The sequence below is a fragment of the Psittacula echo genome (genome assembly GCF_963264785.1).
Source record: "Psittacula echo genome assembly, chromosome: 1".
Classification (NCBI taxonomy): domain Eukaryota; kingdom Metazoa; phylum Chordata; class Aves; order Psittaciformes; family Psittacidae; genus Psittacula; species Psittacula echo.
The window spans coordinates 122,343,220-122,370,416 of record NC_137735.1 but is presented as its reverse complement, the minus strand read 5'-3'; the positions used below and the strand labels follow the sequence as shown (position 1 = coordinate 122,370,416).

General features: G+C 47.7%; 2 protein-coding genes across 2 annotated transcripts; both read left to right on the top strand.

Moving 5' to 3' along the window:
• Positions 1–1,749: 1,749 nt before the first annotated feature.
• MYF6 (myogenic factor 6) lies at positions 1,750–3,459 on the top strand (the record flags this gene model as incomplete). Its single annotated transcript, XM_080624126.1, has 3 exons — positions 1,750–2,265; positions 2,465–2,555; positions 2,776–3,459. 3 exons carry the CDS (start codon positions 1,750–1,752, stop codon positions 2,892–2,894), a joined length of 726 nt encoding a protein of 241 aa, XP_080480252.1. The 3' UTR covers positions 2,895–3,459.
• A 5,611-nt stretch (positions 3,460–9,070) lies between these two features.
• MYF5 (myogenic factor 5) lies at positions 9,071–10,500 on the top strand (the record flags this gene model as incomplete). Its single annotated transcript, XM_080638981.1, has 3 exons — positions 9,071–9,577; positions 10,081–10,156; positions 10,307–10,500. The coding sequence occupies 3 exons, from the start codon at positions 9,071–9,073 to the stop codon at positions 10,498–10,500; spliced, it is 777 nt and encodes a 258-aa protein (XP_080495107.1).
• Between the last annotated feature and the right edge of the window lie 16,697 nt (positions 10,501–27,197).

The following is a 27,197-nucleotide window of genomic DNA, read 5'->3' as shown; positions in this document are numbered from 1 at the left end:
GTCAAACAGAAAGCAAGTTGCAGAGCATGGAAACTGGGAAACTGTATCTTACATTCAGCTCCTTAACTTCTTTAATCTGAGAAGAAAAAAACCCTCAGGTCTAGAATATTAATATCAAAAATAGTTTTGCTGAGGACAGTCTGAATTTCTCTGTCTCATCCAAAGCTGGGTATTGTTCTGCCTCATTAAAGCAGAAACAAGGTGAATGTTCACAACTCTGATTTGGTCAAAACAAAATCACCTACTCTTTGAAATGCTTGTACTCTGAAATACTGCTTTGCAATCAGTTTCAGAGAAACAGTCAAGTCAATGATCAATTCCAGTGTAGCTTTTGAGAAATGAACAAAAATGAAACAGTTCTGAAAGAATGAAGTTAGAAACTATATTTGAGAGATATTGTGGTATTCCAGAGGCTTCATCCACTCTTCATATATTATTTTGAGTTTCTATGAAACATACAGATATGTATGTGTACATATGTATACATGTGTATATACGCACGCAGAAATATACGTTTATCCACATAAATACACATACATATGTGTGTGTCTATAGATATGCACACATACATATGCATATACACACATATATATTTACATAAGCAGAGAGAAATTACATGGGATTTAAGGAACACAAGACAGTGCAGGGAAAGAGGCAAACAGGCCATTTCCCCATACCGTCTCTTTCTTGATGCAAGGGAAGCCCAGACATGATGTGACATTACAGTATATACTAACAGAAAGTGACCATGAGCTCTGTCTTTAGTCTCAGGGGCTAGGAAGCTCTACATGCTTTGCCAGGCCCAAGGGATTAAACTGCAGTTACATCATATTCCTGGGCTCTGCTTGCCCTGAACACCGCCAAGGACAGAGGCAGTCAGACTGTAACCCAGTCACCTGGAATCACTCCTATCACACCTCATGGGAGACGTGGGAAAGTTCATATTAAAAGACAAAGCCGACTTGCAATAACCGTGGGCGCTTCAGCACCGCAGCAAGGTTCTGCCTTGGCAACCTTCCCCCTGTGTGTGGAGGCACAGTGAGCTTGGCTCCTAACCTTGGGCTGGCCCGGGTGGCTTGGGTCACAGGAATGGCATGTTTCAAGGGGGGGTGCGGGTGTGTAATAGCAGGGGCTTCTGACTTCTTCTGAAAATATTAACCTATTCAGAGAGCGATAGCTGCCTTTGAAATCACTCCTTATAGATCTATAGTCAGCACTGAGTCACCGAGGGTGCGCTGCGGTGTGTGCTGGGTGGGGTGGGCTGGGGGAGAGCTCCCTCTGAAGCCCCGCGCCTTTGTCTCCCGGCCATGCCCCGCGGGCTTGGCAGCGGGGACTGGGACAGGGCCGCCGCAGCCCCCAAGCCCGCATCTCAGGTCCCTTCGCTTCACCTCGAGCTCAGTCACAGCATACCGGGAAGTGGGGACAGTAGCTGGGTTGTATTCTTCTTTTCCGATTGTTTTACCTTTTTATTTTAATTTGCCTTCCTCTCCCCGTGCCCCCCCCCCCCCCCCCCCCCTTCGCCCTTCTAAATAGGAGATGTTCTCAGGACAGCGCCCAGGAGACTGGCTGGAATCAGTTTTGGAGGGTGATACACCGCGACAGCTAAAAGTTGGATAGGGTTTCAGCAGCTCCTATATAAAGCAGAGGGGACTTATGTCACGGCACTAATTAAATTCCATCTGGGTTGTTCCTCGGGGTGTTTTTGAGCCTGCCACCCAACTCAAGCCGGCAGAGAGGCCAAGGGACAGCATGATGGACCTTTTTGAAACTGGCTCCTATTTCTTCTTCTTGGACGGGGAGAATGGAGCCCTGCAGCAGCTGGAGATGGCCGAGGGATCCCCGCTGTACCCAGGCAGCGACGGCACTTTGTCCCCCTGTCAGGACCAAATGCCGCCAGAGGCCGGCAGTGACAGCAGCGGAGAGGAGCATGTGCTGGCACCCCCGGGACTACAACCCCCTCACTTCCCCGGCCAGTGTTTGATCTGGGCTTGTAAAACTTGCAAGAGAAAGTCAGCCCCCACAGACAGACGGAAAGCAGCCACTCTGCGGGAGAGGAGGCGACTGAAGAAGATCAACGAAGCCTTCGAGGCTCTGAAAAGGCGGACTGTAGCGAACCCTAACCAGAGGCTGCCCAAGGTGGAGATCCTGAGGAGTGCCATCAGCTACATCGAGAGACTGCAGGACCTCTTGCACAGGCTGGATCAGCAGGAGAAAATGCAAGAGATCGGGGGGGACCCTTTCAGCTTCAGCCCCAAGCAGGGAAATGTAAGCACTGCCGCCCGGTTCCTTCCGCCGCCCCGGCCTCCATCTGCCAACCCGCCGCGCCCGTCCCCACCCCTCCTCCTTCTCTGCGCGGCCTCTGTGACGGCCGCGGGGCGTGTGGGCTCCCCGGGCCCGCGGAGGGCAGCCGGCCCGGTCCGGGGAGCCGCGGGCCACCTTGCTCATACCGGCCCGTGTGCCGCAGGTCCCCAGTTCGGACTTCCTGAGCACCTGCACCTCCGACTGGCAAAGCGTTTCTGACCATTCCCGAGCCCTCGGAGTCAGCACCAAGGAAGGTAACTGGCACCGCGGCCCCTGCTCCTCAGTACCCCCCCACCGCCGGGCCGTGCTCACCCGCCGCTGCCGCGCTTCTTTCCCTTGCCCTAACGGTCGCTGTCCCAAACGGTCGCGGTCCCCAACGGCCGGTGTCTCACCCCGCCCCCCGTGAGCCCCGCGCCGCAGGCCCGGCGAAGACGAACGTTTTTGCTCTTTAATCCCTTTTCTCTCGTTGAGCAGGAGGATCCGTCGTCGAGTCGTCGGCCTCCAGCAGTCTCCGCTGCCTCTCTTCCATAGTGGACAGTATTTCTTCCGACGAGCCCAAACTACCCAGCGCGGAGGAAGTGGTGGAGAAGTAAACCCGATTGCCTTGGTAGTATATTTAACGGAGATGGAGCCCCCACCCCTCCCCTCTAAACTAAGTAACGAAGCAAATTAAGGCAGCGGAAAGCCCAAGCAGGGGCCTCGTTAAGGTCGAGTTAGGGTACACCTATCCCAGAGAAAATGGCTCTCCCTGACCCAAGCCAGACAGACTTTCCCTCTTTTTACCCCGGCCCTGAGTTTTGTTTTCTTTATACGTGTCGCATAGACCATCTCACCTTTATTTTGTCTTTACTGTCTTTTTTTTTTTTTTTTTTTTTTAATTTAAGATACTTACCTGTGTAGCGGTGATCGGCTATGCCTGAGGCTCACCGAAAAGTTCATTCCTGTCTGAGGGAAGCTGTTGGTTGCATTTCGCGTTAATCGTATTTAAAAGAGATCCCGCCTCGTTTCGTTCCTGTAAATAATTTCAGTACTGTCTTGCCTTTTTTTTTTTTTTTTTTTTTGTAAACATAACAAATATTTAAATTGTGGAATGTGATATTGTATATAAGAACAGACAGATTTCTTGTATTGTAAAATAAAGCTCTTTGCGTTACAGTGTTTCTCCTCCCCCCCACCCCCCCCCCCCGCCCCCCCAACCTCCCGGTAATTCAGTAATAACCCGATCTCCGAGTTAAAACCCGCCACCGGCTTCAGCGACGTCGAGCCCCTGGTAGTCAGACGGGTACAGCCGGGACATGACTCATCCGGCTGGACACATTTCTCCTCCGTTTCCTCCTCCAAGGCTCCGCGCGTCTCTCCTTAGCTGGGGCCCCGTCGGCGGTGTTACCGACCCTCTCCAGGGGCAGCGTTCGAGCAAGACGGGGTGCGGCAGCCCGTGCCCTCCCTGTGCTTCGCGGCAGACTCCCCCCTCCCCGGAAAAGCGTTATTGCTCCCCTGAAATGCCCGCTGGTGCCGCTTGCTTAGCTGGACAGGCAGGGGCCTTCTTCGGCCTTGTCCTGCACTTGGTGGAAGCCTGGAAGGTGGAAGCCTGGTAGATGGAAGCACAAGGAACCCCCCCCGGTCCTTGAGATCGGAAAGGCTCGGCACCTCTCACCTTTTCCTCTCGGCACTTGAACCCAGGTCTTATCTGCGGCAAAACTGCTGGGCCCACTGCCCTAACGGGGCGGCAGAAGGCAGGGACAGGACCCCGCTCCCTCGGGAGCTGGGGGCCGCGGTTTCTTGTCGCGCAAGGAAACTCCCCTTGGCTTCTTGAGCCTGAGGGAGAGGGGAGCGGGTCCCTCCGGGAGGAAAGAGTTAAGCGGCCGAAAAGGGGGTTGGGGAGGGTTAGAACAGATGAAGCCTTTCACTCAGTGATGTAAAACCCCCAGCCTCTCTGAGGACTCTGGAGTGGAACTGCTCGCAGCCGGAGCGTTACGGTTTGTAACAGATTGTTGATACCCCCTGGAAGGGGCGACCACCGGGGAACAGCCCGCTCTGCTCAGCACACGTACACACGGCTCCACAGACTGCAGACAACAGCAAAGGGGAGCAGCTCCAACGCTGCCCGCAGGTGCTCCCCTCCTCAGCTTTAACCCGCGGTGTATTTTTAGGTGTTTGGTTATTGAAAGGCCGCAGCCGCATTTCGGGAAGGTCTCCTTCCCCCTTTCCCGGCCGGGTCGGGTGCGGTTGCGGTAGTCGGAGGGGGAAGCTCTGGGAAAGGGCTGCCCCAAGCGCCGACGCCTATGCACCGCACTGCCTCCTTCCTCACCTTCCGTGCCACCGCCGCCAGCCTCGGTTTTAAACCTGCGGAGTGCTCGCTCTAATTGCTCTCTAATGAGACAGATACTCTGGTGTAAGGAGTACTTCCCCTTTTTCTCGTTCCAAACAAAGAACACACAGAGCCTCGGGTTGCTCTTGGGCACTTAACAGAGAAGGTTCCTGCATGACGTCTCTGCGTTTGGTTAAGACGTCACGGTTTGTTTTCCGTAGCGATGTGACCTCACCAGAGTATTGCTATCGCTAACTTCAACCAAGGGGGCTGTCCGCCCGGGGCAGCGTCTCCTCCCTTAACAGAGTAACTTGAGTGATTGGAGTAAGTTTGCCTACAGGAGAAGGGATTGGGGTTTTTTCATTAAATAAAATACCTTCCGAAGAGACTCTCTGTGACCCCCGCTCTGCGGCTGACATGCTGGCCTTCCCAGTGAGGGTCCTCAGTGTGTTTGCAATTAAAATGTTTGTCTTTGATATTAATAACGATAATCTTTACCTAAGCCCCAGCCAAAGCAAACAGGGCCCTGGAATCACAAGATCAAAGGGTAATAACAGGGTAAGGACAAGCAGGTTGTGATTTAATCTGGGCTTTCTCCAGAGGGGCCACGCACAGAGGCATCGAGGTTTTTACACGACGGCCGCTGCCCCTTCTCTCCCACTCCGCCGCGCTCCGGTTTATTTAACGGGAAAGACGAGGGCCGGGGCGCTGCTCCAGCAAAGACACCTAAATCCCGGCCCCCACCGGTCCCGCTCCGCCCGGAGCCACCTGCCCGCTCCCTCGGTGGGCGCGGATCCGCCGGCGGGACCGGGGGGACACGGGTGTCTGCAGTGCTGCTGCGTTGTCACCGCTCTCCTCTGAAGTGACAAGACCGTGCTTAACGCCTCTTTTTTCTTTTTAACTTTATTTTTATTGCGCATCTTTGTTTTCCTCCCTAACAACGACGCAGCCCCGGGAGGGAGGCGGGCAGCCGGCAGCGGGCTCAGCTTATCTTCCGAGGCCGAAGGCTGTCTGTCCGGCAGCTATTTCCACGGGGAAAATTCCTCCTTGAATCAGTGCTGCTTTGGGGAACCACTACGACTTTTCCAGAGCTTCCACCTTTCTGGGGGGAACGAGCTGAGGAATGGGAGTGGGGGGCAGGGGAGGGAGGAGGCTGAATAATTGAACCATGTGCTCGCTGGGACGTCCCTCCGATAGCAGGAACTAGCGACTTTTCCCAGTCTCAAGGCTGCTAAAAGCCCCCTCGCGTCCCTTTGATCTCTCTTGGGAGTCCGGGGGTGCCAGCAGAGGCCAATGCCTTCTTCAGCTGTCCTCTGTACAGATCCCCCTGGCAGGTACTAATGTGTTTACTTAGGTGCGCAGCGTTCCCAGCGCTGGGGGGGACCAAACGTTTCTCACACGGCTGGAAGCGCCCGGCCCCGCCAACCCAACTTCGAAACAGTTTTCCCGGAGGCGGCGCGGAGGGGCCCTCGCCACCAGTCAGGGCACCCACCGACCGCGTGAGGGGAGAGGCGAGGGGCGAAGGCGGCACGGAGCGACTCGGCAGTGTCGAGCGTCCCGTTCCATACAAGACGTCCCTCTCTGGGTAACGCTCCCGGGGCCGGTTGTCGCTCCGCACCGGAGGTCCGCGGGGAGCCGCACCGTGCTTTGCAGAGGTGCGGGGTGCGCAAGGCTCGGGTGGGCTCCAAACACCTCTCCCCCCCCGGGAGGATTTTCTTTGGTTAAATAGAAAATCCCGTTAAATAGATCACAGGAACTGCGAATGCTCCCAACGTGGGATGGAATCCCTCCAGAAATAGGATTGCTGCAGTTGGGGTGAGGACTCCTCATAGAGTAGTTTGGGTTGGAAGGGACCTTAAGATCATCTAGTTCCAACGCCCCTGCCATGGGCAGGGACACCTTCCACTAGGCCAGATTGCTCAAAGCTCCGTCCAACCTGATCTTAAACACTGCCAGGGATGGGGCAGCCACAACTTCTTAAAGAGGTCGTGACACGTTCACCATGTTCTCTGTGTCCGTCCACAGGAGCAGACAGTGTCTGATGGTCTGGCGGTTCCCGCTTTCCGGACTTGAGCTGCTATTCTCCCCCACCCCCCATCAGCCTCATTAGCCAGCCTTGTAGTTCGTGTTTTCTCTCCCCTGTCTTTAATTCCACTCCCCTATTGCACTTCTGCAAACTTGTTTTGAGTTCACTTTACCAGAGGAGCCGGTGCCTCTTAAGGGATACTTATTACAGATTTTTTTTCTTCCTGAGTGACAGGCTCTTCCATCCTTTCTTCCCCTTCCCCCCCAATATCAAAGGAAAAAGGGAAACAAAGTTTCCTAGCTCCTCAAAGACTTCTGGGGAAAGGCAAGTTTCTTCATGACCCCATCGCGGATGTATTAAGAACTAGAGATGGGAGCTAAAGCTCTGCAGGCCGGGAGATGGAACCGATGAGGTGTCCACCGGGAGACCTACTGTGCGTGCCTGGGGAGAAACCCCTCCTTGGAAGGTGATCACAGCTGTGGCCAGCACTTAAAAGATCAAGTTTATTTGTGGACAAAGCATAAATCTGTAAACAGGGCTTATTTTAGCCAGCGCAAACGGGGTAAAACACAGTATGTGTGCGTCCTTGTGCTCGCCACAGCCCAGTGAAGAGTTCAAGTTACTGCCGAGCAGAGCCCGTTTCTAACTGACGGTGTCTTAGGAAAACAATAGGGGACTGCCTGTTTCAGATGTGGCACAACTAAACAGCAACCTGCCCCTCGGAGCGGCAGAAGCCTGGAATTTTGAGCTTTCCCCTTTCTGTAACTTTACTCCTTTATCAACTCCCGGCTTTTCCTACAGTATTCATTTCAAAGGGGGCTCTCCCCGTTTATGGCCCCAAATAAACCGAAGCAGAGCAAATGTAGCCTTCCCCAAGCTTTCGATAATTATGCATCCGATAGTTGGAAGAAGGAGGGGTGTGTGCATGGGGCTTTTCTTTAAGGGAAAATCATTTAGCCTAAAAGTGGAAATCCGCCATTGAGGGGGTTCCGGGCTAGGGGGGCAGATGAGGTCTCCCCAGCAGCAGGCGCGGGGGGGATCGGAAGGTTTTCCAGCACGGCACCTCTCGAAGGTGGTGTTCCCTGCCCGCTTTGCTCACTCGAAGAGCAACTCCTTGAGACACCCGGGTGGCCGTGCCCTCTTTGTTACCTTTTCCTGACGAGGGGCTAAACCGGAGTCGCCTTTTTCCTGGACACACGGACCGGCTCCGTAGCGTTTGACCCGCTGCTGGGTCCCTTGCTCTCCGTTTGAGTTAACCTAGGTCAACATAATTTTATTCCCAGGTATGGAAGGTTCCCTTCGCCTTCTCACAATATTTTCCTCCAATACAAAAGCCACCTGGATGAAACCAAAGGGTTCCTGCGCGTTAGCAAATGCCTGTTAAATGGCTTCATTACCGCTCTAATGACCCTTGCACCGCTCCGCTCAGCTACTGCTGCGGCTGGGGCTCTGCAGGGCTTTTGTCCCCGGCTTGTGTAAAATTACTTAGGGATTGCGGGGTTAGAAATTTTACACTTCCAGGAGGGGTTTGTTGCACTGGCAGCTGGGACGCATCTGTAACGGTACAAGTTTGCCTGAAAGCAGAAAATTAGCAAGCCCGAGGCACTGCTCGACTGTTATGTCTCTGGCAGTGCCGGGTCACACTAGTAGGAGAAAGAATGGGAAGGGGATTTGTCTTGGAGCAAACACGTACACTTTTTCTTTTGTGAGTAGCCTTCCCTGTGACCCGATCTAAATCTGGGTCCCTCCACTCATCGTCTCTCCTGGCCACACGTAGCTGGGCATTTTTGTCCCCCGGTTGATGACACAATTTCAGTTACAGGACAAAATGCTCAACCTTAGGTCTGAAGCGAGGGGTGATTTGTTTCAGGTTAGACGTGGACCACAGGCTGCGCGGACTAAAGACACGCAAGCGGATGCTGTAGGTGCTATGGGGAGCCTTCTACGTTAGTTCCTCTGCTGGGAGAGCCGGTGTCGCTCCCGCTGCAGCGTGTGATGGGAGAGGGGAGCACCGGAACGAGGAACAGCTGTGTAGGAGATGTCAGCCGTTCGAGCGCGCTTACTGCCCCTCTTTCTCTTCCCGTAGCAAACCCGCGAATTCCCAGGCTTGGTTTCAACTTCGTAGATGCCACAAACAGTTCTGAGGAGGTCGGGCATTAGAGAAGTGCCCAGCTCACGGTTCTCCAAGGGAGCGGTGCGAAGGAAATTGTCTCCTGGGGCCTTGCCCAGACAGCCCCCGGCGGGGGATGTGGTGGGGTATGCTAATACAGCCTGGCCGCTGTGGACCAGCCTCCCTTTACGTGTATATATAAGGGCCCCCCGCATCAGCCAGCGGACACTTTGTCTCAGGTCGCTAATTACGGAGGAAATTGCTCCAGCGCGCCTCGACGAGAGCCACCGGCTGCCGCCCCACGCTGCCCGTCTCTGCTGCAGTGATGGAGGTGATGGACAGCTGCCAGTTCTCCCCGTCCGAGCTATTCTATGACAGCTCCTGTCTCTCCTCCCCGGAGGGCGAGTTCCCCGAGGATTTTGAACCCCGGGACCTGCCTCCCTTCGGCGGCCCCGAGCCCCCCGAGCCTGCCTGCTCCGAGGAAGAGGAGCATGTCCGAGCTCCCACTGGCCACCACCAGGCCGGCCACTGCCTCATGTGGGCTTGCAAAGCCTGCAAGAGAAAATCCACCACAATGGACAGGCGGAAGGCGGCCACCATGAGGGAGAGGAGGAGGCTGAAGAAAGTGAACCAGGCTTTCGAGACCCTGAAGAGATGCACCACTGCCAACCCCAACCAAAGACTCCCCAAAGTTGAGATCCTGCGAAATGCCATCAGATACATCGAGAGCCTCCAGGAGCTCTTGAGGGAACAGGTAGAAAACTACTATCACCTGCCGGGACAGAGCTGCTCCGAACCGACCAGCCCCACTTCCAGCTGCTCCGACGGGATGGTAAGAGAGGGACAGGAGCGATGGGGCTGTGGGGACCCCACAAAGGCCCGCGGAGAGTCTCCCCTCAGTCCAGCGTCGAGGGACCGGTCTTATGGGTATGGGACGGGCGGAATGCACCAGGACATTAGAAAAAGGCGTACGGGCTGCGGTAGCATAGGCCCGTTCTCTGATTTAACGCTAGGCACGCACACGGGCTTTTCGGGAATGCGGGGGGACATGGCAACGCTCCCAGAGGACACCCAGCAAGCGCCCCAGACCCCGGGGGCGCGTTCCCCGCGTCCCCCCCAGCTTAGCGCGGCGCAGGAAAGGAGTGAGACGTGGGGCGAGGGCATACACGGGGAAGGGGAGAAGGTCCTTGCCGGGGCGCTGCTGTCCCGCTCCCCTGCGGCACCAGGGCTTCCTCGCCGCGGGCTTTCAGGCACTTTACCTCCGGGGGAGCATCCCACTGGCCCGGGGCGCAGTGGGGGTGGCCGGGCCGGCACTCGCTCCTCGCTGTCTTGCAGGCCGACTGCGGCAGCCCCGTCTGGTCGGCGAGAGGCAGCAGCTTCGACGCCGTGTACTGCTCCGAGATGGCCCACGGTAAGCCTGACCCGCTGGCAGCCGGGGGCGCGGGGGGTGGAGGCGGGGGCCGGGGAAGCCGCCCCGCTCCTCGCGGTATTTTTGGGGGCCATCACGGGAACCCGCTGTAACGCGCTGCCTTCCCCCCCGGTTCCCCCATCCCGGCCTCAGGGTACGCCGCCGGGCAGAGCAGCGCCCTGTCCAGCCTGGACTGCCTCTCCAGCATCGTGGACCGCCTGTCCCCGGCGGAGGAGCCGGGGCTGCCTCTCCGCGACGCCGACTCCCTCTCGCCCAGCGCCAGCATCGACTCGGGGCCGGGGACGCCCGGGACGACGCCGCCCCGACGGACCTACCATGCGCTATGAGGGCCCGGGCGGGCCGGCACCCCGCGCCTCCCGCCGCCTCCGGGGCCGCCCCCTTCGCCTGCCCGCATCCCGCAGACGCTTCTCGGGCGAGAGGGGCAGCCCCGGCGCTGCTTGTCCCGCCACAACCCCTCGGGGCCGGGGTAAAGCGCCCCGCCGGGCCCGGCCCGGGGTCCCCCCGGGGTCGGCAGACCCTGGGGCTCGGGACAGCGCTACCCTGGAATCCTGCTGCAAATAAAACGTGCTGTAAGAGAGCTGTCCGGCCTGATGGGTTTTTACGGGCGTGCCTTGGTACTGGGGAGAGCAGTGAGACCCGGCTGCGGGGGCCCTGTCAGCATCTGTGTTCAGCCCCAGCACAGCTTCGATCACCCCCAGCTCCTGCCTCGCCCCAGCAGTTCTGGGTTACGGGATGTAACATCTTGCCGGGCTGGGGCCTGGGAGCTTGATTCTCCCTTCAGCAGTGTGTACTGCTGTGAGAAGGCTCATGGAGGAACAAAAATGTGGAGGGTCAAATTCTCCCTCCATTCCTGTCCTGCTACTGGCAGAGTCACCTTTATTTTTTGCAAGAGTAGAAGTAGTATTTCATATGTCCCCCCACCCCGGCAAAGCACTCGTATCTTTCTGTGGGTATGAAGACTGAACACATACTCCCAGATTTGATCCTAAAATTGCATGGTGACTTTCTTCTGTAAAACGAACGCTATGATCCAGCTCTGATACCCTGTCAGGTAATCTGACTCTCAGCCACTCTCAGTGCTCTGCAAGAGACAAGTTTAGTGAAGTTAATAAGAACAAACCACAGGTACCTCTTTCCCAATCCACAGGGTACATTTCACAATATTCAGAAAGCAATTTTCTCCTAATGACTTCGGTTCTACTAGTCGGGGTGAAAATTCTCTATTTACATGGACCTAAAAATAGACAGGTAAAAGTCTTCATGAGTTTCAGAATTAACAAGTATTTCCTTCCAGACACTAAATTTCAGTCTTTCTACCATGAAAAAATTCCAGCCCTTTGCACTGTTCTAATTGTAATCCAAAACTTTCCTAGGCCCTCTCCGTCCCCCCAAAAAGACCTCTGAAGGAGAGATGGGCTCCTTCAGTGCATCCAGAAATGTCTCTTACGAGAAACACTGAGTAGGAAGAGATGTGCGCCCTCACTAGCATGGGATAAGGTTGTATTTGCCATTTGTGTTTCCGTTGTTAGCACTGGGTGGCCAAGGGGCCTGGAAGTGGTATTTCACCTCTGATAAATCTTTCACTTGAACTCAGCTCAGCTAAGTCATGTCGCTGACTGTTACCACCTGACTGCTCTTTGGCAGCACCTCTGAACTGAAGATGAGGGAAGCCTGGCTCAGGGATGGCCCCATCCCCTCAGCACACCGAGGGACTGTGTCTCCCCAAAAGCACTACAGGGAAAGTGAGGTGGCAACTATCTGCCTGCGCTGCTTAGCCAGGGAAGCAGGCAGCTCTGCTCCTGACTCAGGATGATGCAGGCAGCCAGTCCCTTTCTGGCATGGCTGCCCTCAAAATCACTTTTTGCCCTTGCTGTGTAACCTTAAGATAAGGATGTTGTTTCCTGCAGAATAAGTCAGGAGGAGCCTTTTCCAGAGTGGGCTTTTGGTGTATATAGTTAGGTCCCAAGTAATCATTAAGTAGAAAAAGTGGTTTGAAACCCCTGGTTTGCATAGGTGCAAACAAGGCCATCACACACTCTTGTCATTACAGATCCTTCAGGAGTACACAAGTGCCTTAACTCAGACACAGTTACAGGCGATCTTTCTTGGTTGCAGGCGATCACTTCCTTAGCCTTCTGTTTGTAGAAATCCTTATGCAAGACTGTGAACATCCCTGTATTTATTCATGATTTCTCACACAGTGCTGCAGTGCTAGCCCCTCTCAACCAAAACACTGTCCCAAGGGTACTGCTTAGGGCCAGGACCTAGCACAGTGCAGATCCGCTTAAGTGATGGTTTAAAACAAGCTAAGCTGGAGAGCTTTCAGCATTTCATTCTGCACTATGCTGACCTTGGCAAGTGATCTCTGGTGAAGTATGCAGAGTAACACTAGCAAATCACATGTTGGTAATGGACACCTCTGTTTGGCTGGAAGACATTTTAAGAGTTGCAAAAAGGTCAATACTTCTGAGAAGTAGCTTTTCAGAGAGTGAGGAATGTCCCGTCTGTGGGATGTTCGTCCTCAGACCTCCCAAGTCCTACTAGACTAAGCTACAATTTGTGGGTTCTGTTTTACACATCTAGGAAACAAACTCTTCATTACAGGACATCTATAAACAAAGTTCCCATGAGCTGAAATGTGCTGTAATCCTCAGAAGGAATGGAAGTTATGACCATGAAACCACCTGTGGATTGGGAAGAACAAGGTGTAAAGGGCTGAAGTGCTGCTGTCTTGGGAGATACACTGTTTGCACATAATAATAATAATAATAATGATGAACTGAAAAGAGGTATCTGAGGTATGTGAAACACACTCATTTAAGGAAGCTTGTGCCCACAAATACAGAAGATGATGGAACAGAAAACCTTAGCTCTACCTTTCAACTCCTGTCACCTGGCTGAGAGCTGCAGGCTTTGGGACACTGTGCAGTGGTCTCATGGGCAGGCAGGCTGGCAGGTGGGATGAGCGATGCCTCACAGTGCCAGAATAATGTAACACAGGAGCTGCAAGTTTTCTGACACTCACTCCCTGCAAGGGAAGGGTATAATTCTGTGCAATTTAAAAAATACAGTCCATGTTACATTTCAATTTTACCTCTGAAAATCATGCCTTTTTTTGGCTTATATCCTGACTGAGAGAGGCAGCTGTGCTTTTTTTATTGCGTGCATGTGTGCAGAGCTTCTTGTATCTTTTATCTTTTGTTAAGAAACCAAGCAGAGACCTTCAGTAAAATACCTGTTTTAAACTCAGCTCAAGAGGCCCACTGTACATTACAATACTAACACAGGAACATAGCAAAGATCTTTTAGATATAACATCAAGACAAAAATCCTGCTTGCTTTATGTTTGTATTTCTGAATTGCGTGTGTGGAAAAACACACATTTTCCCTGTAGGAAAAGATCAACATCTTCTCCTATGGTAAGGCTTATGAGTGATAAAATTCTAGTAATTAACTCTTGGAGGATGAGGGACTTCTAATTCATACTGTTTGTCAAAACTTGCCTAGGAATGTCTGCAGTTCATGGCAGCATTTTGTCGGAAATTCAGAATCTTCATCTTCCCAGCTCAGCCTGCTGATCACGGGAACAGTCAGACATAGCAGGCAGCTCCCTTCTCCTCACCCCAGAACCGCTCCCTCCCTTCCTTCTCCTCCTCCTCATCTGCAGAGCCCTTGACTCGCTCATCACATCTCCTTACTCCTCTCCGCTGGGCCTTGGGGTCTCTCAGGAGGAGCCACAGCTGGCCAGCTGATGACTGCTTACCTTTGGCAGGCTCTGCACAGGGTATCAGCCTTACAGCTGGCCACAACTGCCTTCCTGGCAACTAAAAGACCTAATGAGCTTGTCCAGCTGGAGAGTGGGCTGGGATTCTGCTGGCTCATTCGACCCTGTGTGACGGATGATGGAGTTCACCCCCAAATGTGGAGGGGGTGAGCAGTGCATCTGTACATGTGCTGCCTCAGGGCATCAGGGCCAGCCTCTCCTCCAGCAGACTGGATTAGTGGAATGAGTGAAAAAGAGACTGTAGAGCTGTTTTTCTTGTGCTTCAGTTGAGTTTTCAGTTGAGTATTAGTTTAGGCTTCACTAGTGGCCTTTGCCCTCACTACGTGTTACTCTGTTCCCATTCAATTGGAGCGATACACCCATCCACCAGACCAGAGCTGAACTGAGCGAATTATTCCACTTTCCAAACACAGCTCTTCATTTGGCAGGTGCCCTGCTTTCTTTCCCTCAGGAGCTTATGCATCCTGGACGCTCATGGACCTCATGCCGAAATCCACTGTAGTGCAGAACCTAGCTATTTTCTCAAAGGTTTCCTGCTTTCCTTTCCCTAGACCAGCTGATAGGCACATCCAGTCCTGGAGACTGGTTTCAATTTGAGCATGAGTAACATTTATGGACTGGTTGGCAATCTGCTGGAAGATGTTAGTGGCTATGATGCCAAAGGCATCACTGAGCTATGCTTGAACAAGGTAATAGTGGGCATAGTATATGAGGGCCATCAGGACTAGTGAGAGAAAGAAAGGTGTCTGCACCAAACCATGTGCAGTTGAATCTGATACTCTCTGAGAGGCCTTCAAACCTAGACTAGCAGCAGAGGAATAAATGTGTGGTCTTTGTATTTCTCTGATCTTCTATGAATATATGCTTTTGAACTTACACTATTTTCTGTTTTAAAAATTCTACATAACATGTATGCTAAGTAAAAATAAACCCTACTGAGAAGCCCTAAAGCTTTAGCTTTGATATTTTTGATTGGTTGGTTTTGGGGGGTGTGTTTGAGGGTTTTTTTTGCTTTTTTAAGAACCAAATCCTACCACACGCAGTGGAACTCAGCTAGTTAACAGGGACTCAGGAACCCAGCAAAGGTCTGGCTGTGGTATAAAACTCAAGCGGGTGTGCCTGTAATACACTATAGGGGGCCACACTATGGATTAAATCAAGGGTGAATTAATCCCATTGCCTTTAATTGTTTGATTCCATAGAATTTATTGAATTAATAAATGAGTAACTCCTCAACGAACTGTGAGCAAACAATGACTATCACTTCAGTTACACCTGTGCATAATCTCGGTGTGGAGACCTCATCTGCAAATGCACCACTGCTCCAGCAACAATGTTCTTTTTATTGTAAATAAAAGGGTTTGAATCTGCTAAACCCCTCATTCTGTTCTCATTTCCATGTTTTAAGTATCCATATCTGCCAGGTGTTGCGGGTTTCTTTTCTTTTTTTTTCTTACTATCATGGAAACACTAGATTTGTTTATTTTCCTGTCCACTCCGTGATGCTTTGAAGAAACAGAAAGACAAACAATATTTCCACTTTTAAAAGTATTTATTCCACAATTGCTCTTTTGGAGCATCTTCAAACTGAGCTAATAGTGCAATTCGGAGTCCTGCTGCCTGAGTGCTTTAAAAAGCAGAGGAGGAAATGCCCCTGCTGGCCATGCTGGAGATAAATCCAAAGTATGTATCTGAAATCCCTTCCTCAAATTTAAGGCTTATATGTAGACTTGTGGTAAATGCCATTCTAGACAGTAGAGATCACAGCAAAGATTCTTTCTTAGATTTCACTGAATTATCTCAGTGACTTGAAAAAGTAGTTTTAAAAACACTAAAACTCCTCAGAGGTGACTGGAGTAGAGTCAGTCAGACACCTGGGAGATGGATGCCTTTACTTGGCCTCCATTGTCAGGATTCTCTCTTTGTTTGATGGTATTGAGCTGTTATTAGGAGCAGATCACCAAACTCCCTTCTCTTCTGCGTGAATGCCTGCCAAAGGCTGTCTGTCGTTCTGGTCCTATGACTCCTACATTTCATTAAAGTTGTGCCTCAAATAAGCAGCTGGGATCCTGAATCCTTCAGGCCTATTTTTCTCAGGCCTATATAACGCTGTAAACTCCCAAACAGTAATAGTTTAGCTGCAAAGCATCTGCAAATGAGTGAGCACTATCCTCCCGGTCACCTTCAGGACCTCAGTAGTGAACACTTGAGCAGCGTCTAAGTAGTAAGATTTGAGTTCATAATCCCTGCATGATTAAATGGGGATTTTTTTTTTTCCCCACATCCTGAGTTTAAGCATCCAACCTCATCTTCCTTACAAGCTCTGTGAGACTGTCTAATTGATCATGGTGTAGCGCAGGAGTTCGTTACTGTCGTATAACTGGCCAAAGAAGACACATCCTATGCAGGTGTCTCATGCGGTGAGAAAGGGAACACTGGGCAATTTGAAGCTGCTTGATTGCTGGAAATATGGGTGGCTTAAACCCACAGTCTGGGAGGAGCTGTCTCATGAATTGGGAATTCCCTTTGGAAGATTAGTCTGGTGACAGGAAAAAGGGCTCCTGCTGAAGCCAGGAAGGTAAGCACTGCAAGCTCAGAGGGCAGTTGTCACACGGCTGTATGCACAGCTACTCAGTATGGAGTAAAGGAATAGTGACTCTGGGCAACTGGGAAAAAGTTTAACAAACAACTCTAAAATCTCCCACGCTGAGCACGAAGTAGAGGAGAAACCAAGTAAACAAGGACCGAGACAGCTGTATCCTACCAGTACCCGAAATGCTATCTTTCACAGGGTACAAATTTCTCACGTGTTTATAGCCTGGGTGAAATACAAAAATGTCTGAACTTTGAAATGTGAAACTTGTTATTTCCAAACTTCCTAATAAGCAGGACAGTGCAAGCTCCTTTTAGAAAAGTGCTTGTGAAATTGGACTTCTCAAGCAGAAGTGGTCTGCTCCGAATGGTGTCCTGACCATGTCTCCTCCCATGTCTCCACTTCTCTTTTTTTCTGTGGAAGATAAGGACTTTAAGAAAATAACAAGTATGTATTTTGGTGTATTGTCTGGCTTTAATACATCATTTCAGCAACACCACAGTTCCTTACATTATTATTTATAAAATGAATAGTCCTATTTTTGTTACTGCTTTTTATTCTCCATCTTTTCTGTCTATAAAAAGTTTTAGTGTTTATAAACAATGCACTTGGTTACATGCATCAGTTTGAACGCCATTTTGGTTTAATATGTATGGAAAAAAGTCTTTAACATCCAGTGATCTCTCTTTTAATCAGAAACAATGTATTATAAAGTACAGCTAGACTGCTAAGTTTATTCTTGCTACAATTCCACTGAAACCCCTCAAGTTTCACCAGGAGAAGATTTGGGCCAGCAGGCCTAGAATGTAGTTACAATATCTTAATTTTCTCTTGCCTCAGAAATGGACTCTGTATGTGCCAAGCTGTAAAGTGATATTCATGATGACTGAAGCCTGAACAACATTAAAATATCCAGATCCTCTGCTCTAAATCCTCCGGTATCCGAAACTGTTCCTTTCTTTTCAAAAGGAGGGGTTACTGCTTCTGAGGGTAAACAAGGGCAGGGGCTCAGCTTTAGCACTCAAACAGAAATCAGGACTAGCCTAGCTATTACTGAAGCTTTACTGCTGAGAGCCTGTGTCTGAGGCACTGCCCCAGCCCTGAAGGCTGCCTTCCTGCTCCTGTGGCAGAAGCTTCCCGGGTTGATCCTTTCAGCTCAGCAACCCTTGGGAATTTTTCTGTGCTGCCCCCCAGAAACCCCTTTTGAGAGGATGTTTTCTTTAGATGAAAAGTGCTGTGGAAAATTGTTTTTTATTGCAATTATAGTGGATACAGTGGTTCACACAGCTTGCAGTGTGCTTGAGAGCCCGGGCCCGCACCCTGTTCACACACTATAGAATATCAAATACAATAATGTTTTCTGTTTTATTTGACCATGATTTCCAGAATTAGGAGCTTGAAATTATGCTCACAAAAACTGCAGTAATTTTTTGATGGTCTTGAATGCCAATCAGCTCTTGCTGAGTACCGGGGTAGGTAGTAAGTGCAAGGAAGCTCTTGCTCTGGAGCCTAATTTTGAAACACCCCACAACGTTGATCATCTGTATAGTTAAGAATAGAGTCAGAAAGAAAATTCTGTTGAACATACGAAAAAGCATTCACTTTTAAAAAACAAATTTTAGACTCCCTAAGAAGAAATCAGTGTGTACAAGATTTTAGTGTAAGATGCAATCAAGTTATTTTCACATCCTTTTGAACCAGTAGAAATACCCATGCACAGGCATACTTTATGTATGTGAATTTTAGCAAGTTCAAGGCTTAAAAACAGAGGTGAGGAGGTGGTTCTTTATGATTTGGGTGAAGAAAGAAAAACAGCATGTAAGTATTACCAGATTATTTATGTAAAATGACATAGGACTACTTTGTCGGGAGATTGGTAATCCTATGCTTGATTTAGCCTTGAACCCCCAATTAATTTTTATTAGATATAATCCTCGTATATCAGATGTAGATGTCCATAGTGTCTCTGGCAAGGCCTTTCCACAGTAGCTGTATTATCATATTGCTGCAGGCAATTGTTTTGGAAAGCTCAGGAGCTTCGCTAGAGAAGTTAGAGGCTCATGACAGACAGGAGCACTGCAAGCGTGAGGTTGTGCATCTTTTATGCAGCTGAAGAGCTTTGGTCAAAAGCAGTGAGCAACACTTACAACTAATTCCAGAAAGAAATGCGCCTGGTAGATATTTTGTGGTTTATGAATGCTTTTAGGTTCCAGTTTTTTGTGTCCTTTAGAAGAAGAGAAAAGCAGCGTATAACCCAATTGAAAATATGGGTTATCTGAGAACTGACTGCATTGTAAGAGTTAGAACAGCAAATGAGCAGTGCTCTGACTTTAAACAGTCCTGAGGCTTGGCTGAGCCTCCCGTCACACACAATGAAAAGTTGCTGAGCTGCTTCACACAACCTGGTCTTCACCACTGTCACCTTGCATTGAACGTGCATCTGGGATAGGGATTTCAAGCTGTAGCATTTTAGACTGCTTGGAATATACCTGCGCTTCCTTTTAAAATACTCCAGGAGACCTGCATCACCTAATACATCATATCCTGTGGGTCAGCGCAGTCTCAAGCTGGTGGGCTATGCTGCAAGGACTATGCGCAGTGGGCTTTTTTGTCTGGATAATTCAAAGCTATTTGATGATGTGCACGCTCAGGCAGGACTTGGCCAGGTCTGAGCTGGCGTTGGTTCTGTTTGGTGTGGCAAACCAGCAGACCTAGGCTCTAATTTGGAGCTGAAAGTGGGGAGAAGAGCTTCTGGATTAATTTTGACATTGTAATTCTCTCACTGCAATTAAGTGAAATGAAGCAATTGGTAAGAGAACAGAAAGAAAGCCCCAGTCCATATTGAAAGCATATGCTTCACAGCCCAGCCAAATCTGATTCAAATAACTGTACCCTTAATTTAGAAGCATAACACTGATCCATCAGAAAGTGTAATGCATCAATATTTGTAAAGTTAAAAATAATTCAGCAGCACCCAGACATAAGAGTACTACTTGCTCTTGATAGAAGTGCTTACCTTCAAGCGACACCCTACTCTTGTGTGAGCTTTTACTCCCTCTGGCTTCTCATGAGAAGTCTGCTGCAGCTAAGGCCCTTTTGGGTGCAGAAATTCAGAGCCAGAGGATCCTTCTTCCAGTGGGATTATTCTTTTTATAAGGCTCTGTGTATGTGCTGGAAAAGCAAATAATTTTGTCACTAACATGGGATAAAGCATCATTATGCTACTCGGCTGCTGCTGGGGAGTATTTGGAAATGGTAAATATATCTTGGGCACACTAGTAGTAGTTCTAATCACGGCAAAAATCTTTCTAATCTGAATACAAAATTTAGGAAGTGCAGATTTAAGTCTGATTTTTCTTTTTATTTTTCCTCCAAAGTTCTGAAATTTAAGGGACAGATTTTCTAAAGACTAAAAAGGATTAAAAAAGTAAACCCTCTTTCTCTAAATATGCAGGATTTTAAATGCGTGACTTAAAAAATAAATCAGCTGTACTATTTAAAGCATTGAAATCTATAGGAGTTAGGGACTTCTCAAAATCCAGGCAAAGGCTCAAATTCTCCACTGGGATTAGTGTTTAAATATATTTGAGATTGAGGATCCAGAGCCACCAAGGGTGGTTCAGGACCACCAGGGTCAAGTGTGTGTCCTAGCTTTACAGAATGCTGTTAGTAAGGGAGATTCACATCATACAGTGAGGCACTTGGGTGCAGGTGTAATGTCTGGGGATATGTTATGCAAAGCAAGGCTCTGCCTAAGCAGCAGGAAGAACTTGATGAAGACCGTGTTTTACTCAAATGCCTTAATCTGGATTGGAATATAGAATCTTTTCCCAGTCAAGATTTTTCTTTCTTTCATGTACCTGAGCCCTGCACTTTTTGGTCTAAGCAGGAATAAACACTTCTTTACAAAGTACAAGGAGGGTGTGAAGTTATTCCCCTTTCGTTAAATAGGTTATCACTTACAGCATGCACTCATGATGTGTGAAGATGAGCCAGTGCCTTTCAGTGCATATTTGAGCTGCTCCACTGCACAGATTAAACCACGTTGTCTTTCCAGCGGCTTGCAGGGAGACCTTGGCTTCTTGGACATTTAATTTGCCCCTAAATCAGTTTCCTCCTTTGCTTTTCCACAGCTTGTGGGGTGGATGAACTGTGTGGCCTATGATTCCCTTTCACTGAAGAGCTCTGCGGCATCTTTTTGGTCATGTAGCTGGAAGCACAATTAATAAATGGCTAGTCTGCTGGTGTTCTCCATCCTGCTATGAGAGGACATTTCATCTTGTGACGACCACTTATGTATGCTCAGGCATGAAACGGGAGCAATCTGCTCATCCTGACTTTCACGTGTGTCCGTTGTATGTTGAGACATGCATTTTGGTCACAAAGGAGGCAACATTCCCACTGTGCAGAATATGGAGGGTGAGGATTTATAGCCCACAAAAGCCTCCTCACCAGGCTGCACAGATATCCCAGACTGAGAACTCTGCAGCCACTAGGCTGGTGCAGAAGGTGAATCTTTGCTTAGATGCCAGGCTGTGAACTGCAGTCTCTGTGGCAGGAATGGCTACTGACTGTGCTGTGGCCTGGGAATGTGTATGAGCAGTAGTAACAGGGAGGTCTTCATCCACCACGACTGTTTGCCAAGTAGCTCAGGTAAATATTTCTAGACCTTCTTGCTTTCTAGAGGAGGTGTCCATGCTAAACCTGATCCTCCTGGGGCAAGCTGGAGCTCTAGGATGATTGCAGCAGGGCTTCTGATGAATATCAGGTGTACATTCTGGAACAGCAATGTATAATAACTTGCTCTGCCTTTGTCAAGTGTTGGAGGAGGTCTTTGTCCAGTGGTGACTATGTACTTTTAATAATCATGTCCAAGAAAGATGAATGGGTTTGCTTATTACATGTAGTAGCTGATACATCAACCCAGGCCACTGAGTGAGAAACAGGGAAATATGTGTAAACTACAGGTATTTGTAATCTCTGTTGTCAAAATGAATGATGACTACAGGGAAAGCAGGTTAATGAACTGAGGATGCAATGTCATCAGCAGTTAGCTCAGGCACACATGCTGGAGCATGTTGGTTTATGTCTGTTATATTACTAAGAAAATTCAGCTGCAAAGTGCAGTGTAGCCAGGATACACTGTGAGGGCTGGGGGATGCCCTTCGATCCAGCAGCAGAGCACAGCACAGCATGTAGTGGTCTTTTTTCCCAATGCTCAAGTAATTGCTGGCTTGAATACACTCAGAATCAATGCGTGTAGGGGCAGGTACTCCTGGGGTAATGCTGAGGAATACAGCAATGTCAAGGCAGACTTTTTTTGTCCTCTCTCTGCACCATGGGCAGTACAATTTGGCGTGATTCCCTACATGCCTGTACTTCTCTGGCACCAGCATATATCACTTTTTATATTATGTAACTTTATTTTTAACCTGTGTTCTTTAAAATCCCGTGATGGAGTGACTTCAAGTGGTGGCAGTCACCCATCGGATTTCTGCATTTTGTACATTTAAGGGTGCTAAAGCAATAAGGTCCATCTCGCAGTACACAAGATGCTTCTAACTGCTTATCCTGCTTGTACCTGCTTATCTCTTCCCCCAAAGGAAAAAACTGTTTGAAAGTGTACACTGCGTTAATAAATCCACCTGCTATTACTATTGCATGACAAAGACCTGGGCTGCTGCAAATACTTTTCAGAAGTTGTGATGTGAAGTGGCAGCAGAATGTATAAAACAGTTTTCCAGCTGAGTCGCTGGAGAAATGGATTACTGAACGTGGATGCTGTCCTCACAGATTTAAACTGAGCCCTTTCATCTGCTGCTTCCCCATCTTCTCAATATGCTGAGCACTCCAAATTGTGCCATCTCTCCAAATTTTTGATTCCCTCCACAGTCCTACTTTGAAATTTTGGACTTCATCAGGTTAAGCTGTCCTTTAATCTCATTCTCACATTTTCCAGGACTTTGTTCTGCAAATATTAGGAACTGTTGGAGTAAAGATGGGCAGAACTAAGTTTGTTCTAGCTGGGGAATTTCTGCATCTACAAAGAACTTCCCAGTCAAAATTAACCCCAGAAATGATAGGAATGTTTAAAACCAAAAAAAAAATTCCCAAACAAATGAACAAACCCAAGCCTGGCTGCTTAGATTGTGTTTCAAAACTGCGAAGAGGAAATCATTTAATAAGGGATGCTTTTCAGGGAACTATAGAAAATCACAGAGATCTTTTAAAAAAGTGGCAAATTTAAGGGTGTAGAGTGTAAACCCTTACTCTTGGAGATGATCTAAACTTTCATGACCACTTCGCTTGCTGCAGCCTGTGATATTGTAATTTATCAATTTGAGAATTCATATTTATAATTTGATTCATGGCATTGATAAAGCTGTGGTCATCCCTGCTGAATTCCTCATCCCCAATCTGACTTTGGCACTCAAGCTTCCGTCAACTGTGTGTTCTCATCCCCTTTGGATTTTCTGATAAAGCATCACATTAAGTGGGTATGAACACACAATTGCAGTGGCCACTTACCTCTTTTGGGGAAGTGAGTGATGTGGGAGCTTCTGTGGTTCAGAATCAGGGTCACCAGGGAGGAGGAAACTAGGTGAGATGAGAAAGGGCGCTGTCAGGAAAAGCAGGCTTTCAGAAAAGTCCTAGTGGAAACTGAGGCACTGATAAATATTGGTACCCTCAGGGTTATCGACATCTAAGGGATGATCCTGAAAAAAAAATCTAATTTTTTTATCTTAAATGGTTAAAAGGAAGGATTTTCCTCCCTCCTGTGATGCCTTTGGGATCTAGTCCTTGGATCTTACCTCTACTTATATGCACCTGAATTTCTTAGAAAGTTTGCCTAAGATCTAAGTTGAGTAGGATATTTCTGTGCAAGGTCAGCTTAAGATGGTATGGACTCCTGGTGAAGCCAAGGGCAGGCAGCATTATAAACCCAAGTGTGGGATTGTGTATCTTGGGCTAGAGATGGCAATCATTTATTCTGTTTTTCAGTACCATAGATTGCAATGAAGTTTTGTTCTGTAATTGTACCTTTAGAGATAATCAGTACCTAATAAATACTAGCATTTGAAAAGTGCTAAAAAAAGCACAGTTAGTCATATGCTGATTGCATAAGTGTAATTTTGTCACCCTTTTTTATAGTATCTTGATATCTGTACGTGAAGGGTTTCTGTCATAATTTGCTATTGTATCTAGTTTGATACTGGTAAACTTTCTGCAGAATGATTTATGATGTTATGTGCCATCTGCCATGAATTTTGTTAAAATTAATTTATCCTGCCTAGATATAGTTAACATTTTCAGTATGAAGCTGGTTTATGGAGTCTTTTCTTTCAGCAAGAGGCAGGTGGTGCTTCAAAAACTCAGGGAATGGATTTCAGACAGTTTGGATCTGTCTTTTTAGAAGACTGGGGGATCTAGTTGTAAAACATAGCATTGAATTGACATTTCATGAACAAATAGTTCTCTAGAAACAGTCCTGCTCACTTGTTTTTGATTTCCTTTGAAGCACCACAATTTCTTAAGATTAAAGATATAAACTAGGCTACAGCAATATGGGAAAACAGGAAGTGTTTCCATGCAGTGCAAGTATGCAGGATAGAACAGAGGATTAAATATTGTACTGATATTGTAGCTCTATAAGGCAGCAAATATATATGTGCAGTAAGGAAGTGTATGTGCGCAGCAAGCAGTGCATCTGAAGAAGCAGAGCTGCTTCAGGAGCTCATCAGAAGTGGCAGGACAACTCCTCCGTGAGTGTGGCGTGCCCTGAGGAGGGTCCTAAAGCTGCAGGTGACAACAGCAAAGGGAAATAATGTGTTTGCTGGGCTGAGTTGCCATTGGGCACAGCAGCCGGTTGCCACCATGTGTTATGGTCTTATGTGGTAAATATGATGATTGTAGTTATTTTTGTCATTCCTATTAGTTCTTCTCAAAGCAATTGTTAGAAGGCACCAGGCAAGTAGTTGAAGTAAATGAAGTATTTTATTTGGCAATATAAACATTTGTTTTACTCAAGATTTAATGAAATAGTGTCTTAATTCTTTTGGCCATATGTCTCTTTCAGTCTGTTAGTAAGACTAAGCTGTGCTTGTTGCGGTTTTGTTGTTAGTGTTGTTTTGTAAATAAAAACCAGAGGGAAATGCCCACTGCACAAAGCAAAATGCAGGTAAAATACAGGGAGCTATTTTGTTTACTACATGGTTAGCCTTTCTTTTTTTTTCCTTAACAAATCTTTCTTTCCATATTTCTTTCCATAAATCAATGTCCAGAAGAAACTTAGTCTTAAGAGGTATAAGTAGCAACAGCCTTGTGTAGATCATTTTGAACCCCTCTACCAGAAGCTTTCAAATCTGACCGTGGATGTGAAACTTGTCTGGAGAAGGGAAGAGGTTAAATAAACACCCCAGGCAACTTTGTATATAAACCCTCAAATTCTACTACAGTTGGAAATAGCTCTTTAGAAATTTAAGATAATTGAATATATAGTTTACCCACACAATTTAAAAATGTAATAAAAATTATATGGGAATCTTGTCATTCCTTTTGCTTGGATAAAGAAGTTAGGAGAAGTTAGAAAAGAGGTTGAAGTAAAAGAGTAGTTTTCACAGTGGAGTCATTAGCGAAGTACTGCGGGGATCTTTACTATGTAACATACTTGTAAGTGAGCTGGAAAAAGATGTGATTGGCAAAGAGAAAAAGTTTATTGATGTTACTAAATCAGTGTAGTAAAAAATAATAAATTGGGACTGTCTGTAAGAACTGCAGAAGGACTTCATGGGACTCAGTGACTGGCTGTTAAAATGGCAGATACAAGTCAGTTTCGATAAATAGAAAATGATGTACATGGGGGAAAACAGTTAGCTTCACATATAAAATTGTGGGTTGTCTTCCCAATTTCCACTCAGGAAAGAGATCTGAGAGTTATAATAGATGGTATTAGGTGTGATGGAGAGAGAGGTATTGAGCAATCAGAAAACATTACCATGCTACTAAGCAAATCTCCGTGTGCCCTCAGACTGTATAGACTCCTCTAGTACTCCCATCTGAAGACTTTATGTAGCAGAATACAAAAAGATTCATGGCAAGGCAGCAAACGTGATCAAATATTCCCAAACAGCTTCTATACAAGGAATGCAGGTTGCAGAATAACCTAGGACTTATGTTTTATTTTTAGTTCTTACTATTTATCCATTGTCAGAAGACTGAAGCATTTCCCATTACCAATATTCTGAGATGGAAGAGATGTAATTACACCATACATTTTTTCCAGTGACAAGTTGGGAATAGGGTATTTCTTCAGACAAACCAAGAAACCACAATACTTTCAATGGGGAAGGTGAGATAAAGGTTTTGTGCTGCTTTAATAGGTAAAGCAGAAACTTGTTAAAGCTGAGGTGGGAATAAAGACTGGCAATGCAGAGAAGGGAGGGATGGGGGAGGATGATTAGGAAAGTTTTCCACTGTCTTCACTGAAAAAAAAAAGGAAAGTATTATACTGTGTCAGTCACCATTACACAGATGAGGTGAAACATCCCTTAGAGAAAATTGTTCCCTCCATTAACCACAGAGGTTCATGTTTGGTTTAGACCAGAAACCTCTTTCAGAGAGATGTTAGCTGGAATTAATCACACCTTCATTGACACTGGCCTCTGAAAACAATGTCAGGTGTTCTGATTGACTCCTGAGTCACTTCAACCACTTCAACAGTTACTTTTACAGTCAGAAGAATATGTCAAATCCTCATCTGATTTGACATTTGGCTCTATCCTTTTTTTCCTCCCATTTCTTTCTCCAGCTTTGAAGATTGTCATTCTTTGACTCTTGGCTTGCAAACCAAATTTGCTTAAAAATGGCACTCATCTCCTTAGTAAGTCAGATAAGTATTACTCCTGAGTACCTAAGCTGAATAATTTACTGAAGGCACGATGAGTGCTTCTGTATCATGCTTTGGAGGTGTACTAATTGTCATGCAGATAGCTGCCAAAGGTTCATTAGTTCAGCAAAGAATCTAGTTGGAAACTTTTCAGTATCTCATGAAAATCACTTGCACTTCCATTAGAGCCAATGACTTTTTTCTCACATCCTTGCTCCATTCAGATTTAAGCTAATCATCCTAGATACATAGCCAGGGATGCAGAGAAGAAACCAGTTTCAGCCACACTAGCCTCACTGGAAGACTTGTTACAGATGTGTAACTGTCTTCTAGTACCTAAAGGGGCCTACAAGAAATCTGGAGAGGGACTTTTTACAAGGGCATGTAGTGATAGGACAAGGGGAAATGGCTTTAAACTGACAGAGGGGAGATTTAGGTTAGATATTAGGAAGAAGTTCTTCACTGTGAAGGTGGTGAGGCACTGGCACAGGTTGCTCAGAGGAGCTGTGGCTGCCCCATCCCTGGCAGTGTTCAAGGTCAGGTCAGATGGGGCTTTGAGCAACCTGGTCTAGTGGAAGGTGTCTCCGCTCATGGCAGGGTTGGAACTAGGTGATCTTTCAAGTCCCTTCCAACCCAGAATGTTCTGTCATCTATGTCAGGAGATTATTATTTGCAGCTTTGAAACAATTGACATACATTTTGTCAAAAAACGGTTTCGGCCTTACTTAGCCTGTAAGTCTTTGTCTTTAAATTTGGCAAA